Source organism: Notamacropus eugenii, chromosome 1 (assembly GCF_028372415.1).
Source record: "Notamacropus eugenii isolate mMacEug1 chromosome 1, mMacEug1.pri_v2, whole genome shotgun sequence".
In the NCBI taxonomy this organism is placed as follows: domain Eukaryota; kingdom Metazoa; phylum Chordata; class Mammalia; order Diprotodontia; family Macropodidae; genus Notamacropus; species Notamacropus eugenii.
The window spans coordinates 331518325-331531288 of NC_092872.1; the positions used below are offsets into that span (position 1 = coordinate 331518325).

General features: G+C 35.5%; 1 protein-coding gene across 6 annotated transcripts in view; it reads left to right on the top strand.

The window, feature by feature from the left end:
• TTC6 (tetratricopeptide repeat domain 6) overlaps positions 1-12964 on the top strand; it is a 299343-nt gene that overhangs the window by 174900 nt on the left and 111479 nt on the right. For all 6 annotated transcript variants that reach the window (XM_072629756.1, XM_072629755.1, XM_072629759.1 and 3 more), the window contains 2 exons: positions 11085-11205; positions 12544-12694. In XM_072629756.1, coding sequence (XP_072485857.1) covers positions 11085-11205; positions 12544-12694 — 272 coding nt within the window. The remainder of the gene's footprint in view (positions 1-11084; positions 11206-12543; positions 12695-12964) is intronic.

Consider the following 12964-nt stretch of genomic DNA (forward strand, 5'->3'; position numbering starts at 1 on the left):
GAATCAGAATGTACAGTGTCTTGGGGTGGGTGAAGGGAGAGATGGGGAGAAAATTGGAACTCAAAATCTTGTGGAAATGAATGTTGAAAACTAAAAATAAATAAATAAATTAGAAAGAAAATAAAAGATGTCTACGATACATCCAGTTAGAGATATCTGAAAGGTAGTTGGAGATGAAAGATTGGCTGTTAGCAGGAAGACTGGAACAGGAAAGGTTGATTTGTGAAACATCAGCATAGAGATGGTAATTAAACTATAGGAGCTGTTGAGATTACCAAGTGAAATAGTGTAGAGAGAGAAGAGAAGGACAGAACCCTGAGGGACACCTACAGTTAGAGGGCATGATCTAGAGGAGGATTCAACAAAGGAGACGGAATGAGCACTTAGATAGGTTGGAGAAAAACCAAGAGAGAGTGGTGTTGACAAAGCCTAGAGAGGAGGAGAATATCAAGGAGGAGAAATCAATCAACAACGTCAAAGGAGATCAAGGAGAATGAGAGTAGAGAGTCATTGATTTCAGCAAGTAAAAGATCCTTAGTGACTTTGAAGAGAGCGGTTTTGTTGGAATGATAATGTTGTAAGTAAGGGGATAAGAAGAGAGTAAGGAGAAAGTAGAGGTACCTATTGTAGATGACCTTTTTGAGGGGTATACCTACAGAAGAGATATAGCATAATAGTCTGATATTAGGGATGCTTCAAAGGATCAAATGAGTGTTATTCAGACTTTGGGAGACATGGGCATGTTTGTAGGCAGTAGGAAATGATTTTCAATTCTCTAATTTCAAGATTTTCCTTTTTATATTTTTGGGGGGTTTATTGATCTAATTTTTAAAATATTTTATATTGTCGACTAATCCTCATTTTTCCTATTTTTATCTGCTTTTGAAGACATACTTTTTCCTCTGAAAATTAGCTTAATTGCATCCCAGAAACTTTAGCATATTATCTCATCATTCCATTTCACAGTTATTCATTGTTTCTATGATGTTTTTACCTATACATTATTCAAGATGTCATTATGTCTCCATTTAGATTGATATCCTTTACTTGTGTTCCATGTAGTAGTTATTATTTTTATTAAGTTACCATTTATAAATTATATATTTAGAGTTTCTGCTTTTTCAACATTTGTCTCCCAGTATATGATCTATTTTTTTCTGCCTTTTGAGATTAACACACACACACACACACACACACACACACATATTTTTTAAGATTCCCATTTAGGAGACATGTCTCTAAATATTATTGCATTACTATCGGTATCATTTTTGCAATTCACTTGTTTTCCTTTGTTAATTTGGGTGTTATGCCATTTCATGCATATACTAACTTTACTTTGTTCATTGTTTATGTTTTCTTTTTTTTTAACTTTAGGCTCAAACACCAGAACTCAAATACTGAATAGAAAAAAATAAAAGAAATTTTATAAGCTTAAATACTGTAATGGCAAGCAAAGTAGGATCTTTTGCTGTCTTTGTTTTAGTATAATCAAGTACCTTTGATTGAATAATGTGATTAAAGAAGATCTTCTCCACCCATTAATGGGCCTGGGAAGATTTGTAGGAAGGACTACATCTTTTGTTAATGAGGCACTGGTTCTCTAGGGTTGTGAAGCTCTCTGGCTCTGAAAAATGTGTAAGAACTCTCAGGTAAGATTTTACTTTGGGGCTTAGTCTTTGGAAGAAGGTTTATGTGCCAGATGACAGTGTAGGAAGCCATTAAGCAGCGCCCCCCCCAAGCCCCATCCCCACCCTACCCCAGCTTTGAAAACCCAGATGTTGGTGCTTCTCTCTCTGGTAACTATGTATGTAGGTAATGGTCAGACAGCTGGATATGTCTGTTGATCTGTGATGTATGTATTGCTTATGTCAGACTGGTGGAAGCCATGTCCGTTGATCTTTGATTTCTCTTTATTTTCTCTGAGGTTCAGGGTTCTGACTTTTCCCCCTGAACTACAGGAATGATTTGTTTTTTTGATTAAAGTGGTTGTTGACCCCTAAAGATTTGCTTTCCTTTTAGAAAAGCAGATCGAAGAATCTATACAGCAGGCTCTCCAAAGTGAGAAGAGGGAAAAAAGTACATCATGTGCACAGCAGAACATAAGAGAGCATTGAAAATGTATAGCAATAAATTTTCATTTCAAGAAAGCCTGTATGACAAATACTACATGTTGTGTTGAGAGCTGACCATCTTTTCTTTCCTTCCTTCTAAGTTTTCTTCTGTTCTCTGCTGTACACTTTTTCTTTGTTCTTTTTTCTCCCTTCCCTCCCATCACAAAAAGCTTACAACTAAAGTGCACATATATTTCTATATAAATATATACATACACATGTACATGAATATACATACATACATACGCACATATGTACATATACAAACATATACTTTCCCTAACAAATTCTAGACCTGATCCTTGTTTTTATGCTTGTGCATATCTCTTCCTTCCTATCCCTCCTGACTCCTCTAATTCATTTCTACCAGCCACCTTGCCCTCCCTCCATGGAACCTTCCCCAATCCTCTCATTCCCATAAAGATCCCTCCCTTATCATCCCCAAAATCCTTCCTTTATCCTGCCATTATCATGTTTTTGTTTTCTTTAAGTGTAAACTGTGTCATGTTAGAGGGATCAATCTGTATTCCATATTGTGAAGCCTATTCCTATCACCTTCTTTGGTCATTTATCTCAATTCCTAAGCCATGCTATTCTCTCTTTTGTTGTGTGTCCCCCCTGTCAAGATGGGTGCTGGCAGCCCTTTGGAAGTCATACATCCCTTTTCCTGGAGTGAGATATTATCTATAGAGCTACAATAAAAGTGGTCTCCTATACTCACTTCTCTTACTGCAGATGTATATACCTCCTCTCCTTTGAGAACGTTTTCTGTGTCTCCCTTTTCTTCATGCTTCTTAGATGAGTTACCCATCATCTTCTTCCATTACTTAATATTTCCTTGATTACTGTTGTGGTGATTTGTGGCTTCTCTCATTCAATGCTTTTTTGTTTCTGTTTTGAAATTTTGGACTTTTTTGTATCATTCCCTGCTTTGCTTTATTATTTTTTTAATTTAGTAGTTGTGCATCATATCTTTAAGATCTGAATTAAAGTTCATATGATTTTTTGAAAAATAGATTTTTACTGATATCTTTTGATTTTATGTTTTCTAAACTTCTGTCTGTATTCTTACCTTTAGTCTCTCCAGAGAACCATTCTTTATAACAATAAAAACACTTTTAAGAAAAAAAGGAACAGAAAATGAGCAAAACTTATACACTTTGAGAAATTTGACAACATATGCAATGTTCTACACCTACGGACACCTCTATTTTGCAAAGGAATGGAGGGAATTGTCTTCTCATATCTTTTCTTTGTGATCAAACTTTTTTTTTGTAATTTTTCAGCATTCATTTCTATTGTCTTGTGGTAATTGTTCTGTCCATTAAAAACATAGTCTTTCAGTTTATTGGATTCCATGAAAATCAATTTTTTTGATGCCTGAATATTAAATGTCAACAAATCACCAATGAAAACTGTTCAGATCTATTAAAATCAAAGGGCAAAGTAAGGAAAGGGTCTACCAATTACCTCTTGAAAAGAACCCCAAAAAGAAGTGTCCCAGGAATGTCCAAGTCAAAATCCAGAGATCCCACATCAAAGAAAAAATGTTACAAGCATCTAGAAACAAGCAGTTCAAGTACCAAGTAACTACAGTCAGAATCAGACAACATCTGAAAACTACTAGAAGTTGAAGAGCTCTAAGAATACAACATTCAAAAAGTCAAAAGTTATAGGTTTACGAACAAGAATAATTTACCCAGAAAAGCTTATTTAATCGTACAGGGAAAATATGTGCCTATAATGGAACAGACAACTTTCAGACATTTCTAATGAAAAGATCAAATCTAAGTAGTAAATTTAAAATGTAAACAAGAGTCCAGAGAAATGCAGAAAAATAAACTAGAAGTGTGATGATGTATACTAACATTCTAGTAGAAAGAAAAGTAGCAGGTGTTCCTTTAGAATTTTCATGTCTTTGAAGACTGTTTAGGAAGTTAAATAAGAAAAACAGACCATGCAGATAGATTGGTTCTGTTAATGAGAATTTATAGATGAGAAACAGAGAGTAAAAGAATTACACAAATAGGGAGAAAGAAGTGGATGATATCAGATGAATCTCACTATTTCATGAAATAGAAAAAGAGGAGTTAAACACACACACATACACACAAGTATAGAAATACCTTAAACTCACCAAGAAAACAAGCAGGAATGGAAGAGTTAAGAGGGAAAATAATACCAGGCAGTCACAAGCAAAACAAATTTCTTGATTCTGAAGGAAAGATTAAAGAAGATTAAAGAATCAACATTTAAGTCAGAGTAATTGAATTCTCTTGGAAAATTAAGAAATGTCTGGACAAATTGTAGTACATTCATGTAATGGAAAGTTATTTGCTATAAGATATGATGAAAGAAGTTATTTCAGAGACTTGTAATGTCAAACGAAATTCCAAGACACAATATTCAAGCATGACCAATCAATTTATAAGTTAGGCTAGCAATAACCAATAAATTTAGGTCATTGGTATGTCTCAGTTATCAAAGACCCCAACTGAGGGTCAGTAGGCCTTTAAATCCAGAGTGTCTTCCTTCTGATTGATCTGACAGTACATCACTGGGACCCCTCCAACAAAAGGAAGACGATCCTGTTTGGTATGTGAGTTGATCCCAGGTATGGCTGATTATACCCTCTTTGACACTCTAGGAATGCCAGTTGCTCCATGAGAGAAAGCTTCCTCTAGTAATCTTGACTTGACTAACTCACACCTGGTTTTGGCTTCCCATTGCAGAGGAAGTTGCCTGAAATCTTGATTAAAATGCAAGGACAGGAGGCTTGTCCCACGGTTAGAGGCAGCTGGTTCTCTGTCTACAGAAAACAGAATTAAGGGGTCCATTTGGAGGGACCCAGCCCAAAGCTGGTGAAGGAGCAAATGCCTTGGGGGAGTAGATGCCATCACATTCCTCAACCATGCCATAGCTGGGGCTGGGAGAGGTCTCCTTTTGAGTTAAGAGATGGGGGTTTTGAAAAAAAAAATGTATATTACAATAACATTAATTATCAAATGAGACACCACAATATTAATTTTTTTCAGTAGATAGTATGAAATGACACAAAGTGAAATGAGCAGAATCAGGAGAATATATAAAAACAACAGGATAAAGAAAAACAAAGGCATATATTTTTGAATATGGTGTCTATGTGGATTTCTTTTACTTGACAATGCTTATTTTTTACAAGGGTCACTCCTATACACATTTTTCCTTAGTAAAATGGAGTAAGGATTATGAGGGAAAGGGTTAGCAATAATGATTAAAAAGGAGCATTGAACTATTTTTTAATATTCACAGAAGAGAAAAGAAGGAAATTCAGAAGAAAGCATAGACAAGCAGGACAGTTTTAAAAGTAATGCTTAGAATTTATTATGAACTTTTTTAAAAAAACATGTATGAAGTGGATATTTATGGTTTCATGTGAAATCTTTTCATGCTCTGTTGAATATATGGAAATACTCCCCCTCCCTTTTTTTTTTTTTTTTGGTGTTTTAAATTCAAAGTAAAAAAAAATTTAAATCATCTTCTACAGCAGTCCCATTCAAAAGACATCACGTCTTTCATCTAATTTCTTCAGCAATTTGTTCAATTCTGTATTTTTCCTTTTGTTAATGTTTTTGTTAGATTCGTCCAACACTGTAAGAGAAACAGTCTTCTGCTATTATCATATGATTATCTATGTCTTCTTTCAATTTTTTTTTATTTGTGACTTTAGATGCTGTCATTTGGAACATATAAATTTAATATTAATATTGATTTATTTGTCTTTGATTCCTTTCAACATTGTCATTTCCTTGTTTGTCTCTGTTTATATTTTTAATTTTTCTTTTTGCTTTGTCTGATAACATGATTGCAATTCCTACTTTCTTTGTGATTCAGCTTATGCATAGTAAATTTGGGGTTTTTTTTCTCTCTGTTTTTTTCTGTGGACATCTTTGCTTTTAAGATTATTTCTTATAAGTAACAGATTATGTTCTTAACTGATAAGTCATACTTTCCTTTTATTAGATTATTTAGACCATTATATGTAGAGTTGTAATGGAGCCTAATGCATGTACAGACCCCATCAGCTTACTCTGCTGATGCAACCTTTCCACATAGAGGACACTAAGCTTCAAGGTGAATTATGATGATACATAAAAGAACTGTTCTGCAGACATTGGCAACTGTTCTGGGTTAGTAGCCATGTGATGAGTGGGAGGCTCTTTGACAGTATACAAAGGCATTCAAAAATACATGAGCTTCAGCTGCTTTCCCTTTGTTCACATCAGAGGAAACACAAAAACAGAGCAGTAAAGGATAAGTCTTTAAAGCCATCTTCCCTTCTGAGGCCATTTGCCCCTGAGAAACAGGCCTTGGTTCTTGGCCTTTTGTTTCTTATTCTTCATTCTAGTGATGGGAGAGGAATCTTTGACCTTGGGGGTTTCACAAATAGAGAGAGCAAACTATAGAAATCCAGAAATTGGAAGATAGGTCACCTTTGTAGCCAGTGCAGCATCAAGGAGCCTAGAGTGACCTTTTCCTCTTTGGGAAGAGGAAATTTTAGAGCATCCAGAAGACTCACCCAGTAGGAATAGCATATCTGGACCTAACCTTGGTGGAACCAACGTTTGTAGAAACTGAGCTAATTTTTAAACCTACTCCCCCAGACAACCTGATGGTATAGGGGAGAGTATGCTCCAAAGATATTATGGAAAATGTTTATTTTTTATATTTGAAGTAAATATTCCTTTGTAAAAGCTAATGGGTGTTATGTGCTTAAATGGAACCAGAGTGTTAGTCCTTAAAAATAGGATAAACACAATTGTAAGGACTCAAGCCAACTGCAATAGAGAAAAGAATACTCATCAGCTTCTCAGGGTATATCTGAATATCCTGAAGAACAATTTGACCAGGAGTGTGCTAGGGCTAATTCATATTGGCTTATAAGAACTTATTGTTAAATTTCACCGTGAGCATTTACATCTCAGAAATCAGCAAATCTTACAAACCATGGCTTAATTTATTGTTTTCTTGAATGTTTAGGCCGAAAAAAATGATGTAGAAAATGTTAATAATACAAATTAAACTTAAAACATTAATAATACAAGTTAAACTTAAAAGTGAGTTAAACAGGGAATTGGTGGCTAAACATTACCAGTCCACGTTGGATATTGTTTGGTCCTAGAGTATGGAGGCAGACCCCATGTTAGTTATGGAGGTTTGTTAGAGTTTAGCTCATATTTTCCTCCATTTGTGTCTCTAGTATTAGAAGGGTTTTTGTGAATTAGGATTTTTTTTTTCTTTCAATTCAGTACCTTGTTCCTATGAGGAGTTTTGATTAGCCTACTTTAAGGCAACCCTGTTCCTACAGACTCTCTTCCTCTCACTCTCAACTGCTCCCTTTCTTATTTGTCAATCCTTTCCCTGGTTTTAGAATTTTCTTAATTTGTTGACTTATCTTTCTTTAACTTATTTATTGAATTTTCTTTTTCTCCTTATTTTTCCCCTATCAGTTAAATAGTTCATTCAAAATTCTCTCTCCTCTTTTCCTCTACAACTTTTCTTTGTTAATAGTCCCAAACATTGATTTTTTAATTCATGGTCTATATTCTCATGTCATTAATGTAAACTCTGAGGTTCTTTATCCCAACTCCCACTCCCACTCCTGCAGAAGATTTGGGTTCTTAGAATTTATCTATATTCCCTCAGGGTACTAGGAATGCTACTGAGGGGTAAGAGATAATTCACTAAAGCCATCATTATGAACTCCCACTGGTGAGCTTCCCTCTAAATCAGTTAAGAATCATTTTTATAAACCAATCTTATGTAACTTTTAGAAAGGTGGTACAGTAAGAATAGTTGGTATAAAATATTCCTCCTCTCCCTCAAAAAAAATCAGTGACATGCTCTTCCACAAGTACCTACAGAGTTCAACAGAAAGTGGACTCAAGCTTAGGGAATATGTGTGACAGAGGGGTAATTTACAGCACCTGGGTGTGGGAAATATTTTTCTCTTGCTGAAGAAATTCCCCCTACATGTGGTGAGTCTTCAGTCACCTGTTGTTGAATCCTGACACAGACACTGCTAGAGATATAGCTAAGGCAATGAAGAAAAGATAGGAAGTTCAAAATCCTCCTGTTACTGCAAAACTTGCAGAATTATCCATCTGTAAAGGACAGGGATTGTTGTTGTGTTTGTCCATCGTTCTGGAAGAGGACTATGACAGCAAGAAGATGACATGACTTGCAGTTGACTTTGATTTGACTGAGGGAGGCCTGTGCAAAGTCACCAACCTCACTTTCTCCTCCTGAGCCATCTGGGGCCAGTGGCCTGATATTCATCAGGATGACTGGAGATGGCCCAGGTTGCCATGTGAGACCCTGGTCCTTTCAGGGTAAGCCTTATCGCATTCTCAGGGAAGACACTTGGTCAAAGCTGAAGCTGAAGCTCCCCACTGGTGCCTTTGCTACCACTCATCCCACCAGTTCCTCTTCAGGAATGTGTTGGAAAGTCACACTTGCTCCAATTTGTAGAAATAAATACTTTATTAATTTATTTGATAATTTGCAGATGGTCCCTGGGGCATGGTTAGGTTTAGCCTGTCCAAATATGATTCTTTTGTAATTTAATTCCAGTCCCTTTTAGCACTAAGGCAAGGGTTACACCGCCATTTTTGTTTTGACAGTCTGATAAAATCAATGGACCCTTCTCAGAATAATGATTTAAATGCGCGAATAGGATTGCAGAGGAAACTAATTATAGTTAAGTATAATAATATAGTTATCAAAATTTTTTTTACTCCTAGTTTATGGACCTCAGGTTGGGAACCTGTGGCCCAAGGCCTATGAGTAACTAGTTGACTGATAGATGATCTCACCTGGATAAATAATTGAGGCTACAGTGGGAGGTGATGGTTTCAATGGCACCATTACACTTATTTACTCTTTCTTTACCTTCTCTATATTTCTCATGAAATTAAAGCTTTCATAGTGCCTAGATTGGGTTCCCTCTTCTAATCAGTTTCTATATCATTGCCTTGCAAATATGTTCTTTTTATCCTTTGTTTTTTCTGTTGAGCATCACTCTTAGATGTATGAATTTGTTAAGAGATATAATGAGGATATTGCTTCATGGCAGAAAATTCTCTGTGTCCCAAATCATGTAGTATGGTTCTACCCTCTGTCTTTCCCATAATCATTTTCTTTCCCATTTGCCACATATTTTCCTCTCTAGATGCCTTTCCTCCTATCCTTCTGGATATTAGTTGCCCCAGGAATTTCTAATTTCCCTTCTGTACCAGCACAAAAATCTGAGGAAGTGGCCTCCTTGCACACTAACTCTCTTTAGATTAGACCTATTGTGAGGTCATCTTAATAATTTATTCCTTTCTTGCTTAAGGTTAAACAAATAGATCTAATGAGTATAAAAAGAGAAAAGTACTTGCAATAACTTTGAAGTGTAAGAGTCATGAGTTGCCTTTATGCATGTTCTTTGGGCACATATATTTTCTACATGGCTGCCCTCACCACATTGCTTCCCACTTACGTATTCCAATTGATGTGTGCATTTAGGAGATAACAGGTTTGGGGTTAATGCAGAGAAAATTTTGTTGTGAGTTTTATTACTATTCTGTTTTATGAAATGCCTTTGCTTTGAACTCAGTGTGTCCTCTGGCTAACTAGTCAAAGTAAATATACTGGGAGAGCTTATGAGAAATGATTTGGAGAGTTATCTGATCCACAAAGAAGCTGGAATAACATTCCCTTGGCCCATGAATGAGGAGGTGTTGGGCTGGTTAGTTGTTCTCCTTCATTCTGGAGGAGGACCAGAATCACATCACCATGATAAAGTGAAGTTTCAAGGTGTATGACTGTAGCTGATCAGACCAATACAAGCTTGGAATGCTCTACCACAGATTGGGCACAGATAGTCTGTGTGAACATTTGGGGTGGTTATTCCAAATTTGCACATCCTACATTTCCTTTTGTGCTATTTCAATTCTGCTTTGCTCATAGAACACAACATCCTTTCTGATGTGGGCACGCCATGCTGAGCAGTGCTGTGCCAGTGTCTCCCATGTTGCACAATCCAAAGTTCTTGAGAGAGATCTTGAGAGTGTCCTTGTATCACTTTTTCTGACCACCATGTGATCACCTGCCCCATGCAAGTTCTCCATAAAATATCGCTTTTGGCAAGCATGCATTTTGCATTCGAACAACGTGGCCAGCCCATTGGAGTTGTGCTCTCTGAAGCATAGTATGAATGCTTGGCAGTTTAGTTCAGTCAATGACCTTATCCTGCCAGGTGATCCTCAGAGTCTTCCTAAGACAGTTCAAATGGAAGCAATTGAGTTTCCTGACATGGAGCTGGTAGACTGTCCATGTTTCATCGGCATACAACAATGAGGTCAACACAATGGCACTGTAGACTACCCTGACTATAGCATGTTGGGATATGTTCAACCAGGAGCAACAATAGCTAATTTCCTCATCTGTAAAATGAAGGCATTTAACTCAATGAGTTCCAAGATCCCTTCTAACTATACAATCCACTGAATCTAGAAATACTTTATTAATAGCTCTATATTTGTCCTGAGGGCAAGGGAGTCAAGATGGTTTGGATTCAAAACTTGCCCCAACATATTTCTTAGCACTATGAGCTTATTGGCAAATTGCTGATTTGCATCAGTGGAAGAAGTTCCCACACTGGGAATTCCTCACACTCAGAAAATCTCATGTTCAGACCTTTCTCTTCTGCCTCCTCCATTTCAGGTAAGAAAAGCTATTCCTAGGTATTATCTTGATTTGTTTTCTTGCTAAATAACATTTTGGTTAGATCCATTTTGGGTACTATAAATTGGGTGTGGTATCTTTATTCTTACTGATTAAAAATTTAAAAGAATATGAAAAAGCTTAAAGTAAAATGTCATTCACATATGATTACTTAGGATTTAAATAATCAAAATACATGGGTTTGTTTGTTTGTTTTTTTAGTGCTCATCAATGATTCTATTGAGAATCTTCCTGCTTTTCTACACCGTGGCATCTTGTATACAGAAATGAGTTGCTGGGGGCTGGCAGTTGCTGACTTTGAAAGTGTACTTGAACTAGACAGGTCCTTTTTCTCTTCTTATATGAAGATTAAGTGAGGATAGAATAAATAAGTTATGACTACTTTGTTTTATATTTATCAAAGATTATTAAACACAAGGAAAAGAGGCAGTTATAGAATTATTAGATTATGATAATACTTGTAAAAGTAAGATATCCTTAACTTTAATGTTTTTTATTTAATATATTTTTAAAGTTGCATAGATTGCAAAAATTATTAAAAAGATTTTTGGGTTATAATCTTTTTAAGGTTAAATATAGTTAAAAAACAGTTACCATGTTTTATCACAAAATATCCCATGGTGTTAGTGTCAAAGATAAAAATGCTAGGTTGGATGAACGCTTCAACCTCCAATTCTTAGCTACCACAGAAGAACTGCTATAAATATTTTTGTACAAATAGGTCATTTTCTCTTTTACTAGATGTCTTTGAGATATAGATCTAGCAGTGTATTGCTGGATTTATGCTTTAGGGCATAGTTCCAAATTACTTTCCAGAACAGTTGGATCAGTTCACAACTCCACCATCAGTGCATTAGTGTCTCAGTTTTCTCATATTCCCTTCAGCATCCAACATTTTCCTTTTTTGTCATATTAGCCACTCTGATAGGTGTGAAGTGGTTCCTCAGCGTTGTTTTAATTTACATTTCTCTGATCAATAGTGATTTAGAGCTTTTTTTTTTCATATGAATGTAGATAGCTTTCATTCCTTTGTCTGAAAACTGCCTGTTCATATCCTTTGACCATTTATCAGTTGGGGAATGACGTGTATTCTTATAAATTTACTCAGTTCTCTATATTTGAAAAATGAGGCCTTTTCTGTTTTCCTTAAGATTTGGTTGCATTAATTTTCTTTATGAAAAAACTTTTTAAGTTTATATAATCAAAATGATCTATTTTATATTTTGTAATGCTTTCTGTGTCTTCTTTGGTCATAAAGTCTTCCCTTATCCATAAAATCTTGATACCTTTCTTGCTGTCTCTATTTCTGATTTCCCATATGTTTTCCCATATGATGGTAATTAGGGGAGGGAAGGCCCTTGAGCTCCCACAAGGGCACATGAACAGCTCTTGTGGCAATTTCTTAACCTTTATATTTAGGTAGCAAATAGTAGCATAGAGTCTTTATTACATTAGAAAGGGCTCTTTCATTCCTTTACCTTGAATGGAATTTTTGTCATGTTAATGTATATAATCTTTTCCAAAATTTAAGCATTTAAAACAATATTGTGTTACATGGATATGAAAAACATCTTATTGCATATAGGATTATGGAGGCAACTTGGTGTAACAGATACTATTAATAACCAAATTGATGAATTTTGTATTCCTTTCTTTTTAGAAGCATATCTTTTGCTTTTATAAATATTGGCATCATATACCTGTTGCATATGGACAAGTACTTTGAAGCAATCCAGCAGTTTACAGAGGCTATAAAAGTTGATCCTTTGTATATTCAAAGCTATCTTTGTCGAGCAGAAACTTATCGTAAGGTATTGAGTTTGTTACTTAAAACAGTTAAAAATTTGTTGAACCATTATGAAGTTATTTTTAACATATCAAATCTTTTCTCCTCAGCATTATTAAAAACATGATATATTGACGCATGTTCCCTTTAATGAACTATTACAAAATAAAACTTTTTTAGACTATAACTTCTCCTTCCCCAATTATATCTCAATCCCTTGCTCCTCAAACCCTCACCCCCTTAAAATGTGGCTTCTTACCCCATTGACTGATAATTCTTTCCCAAGGTCACAAGT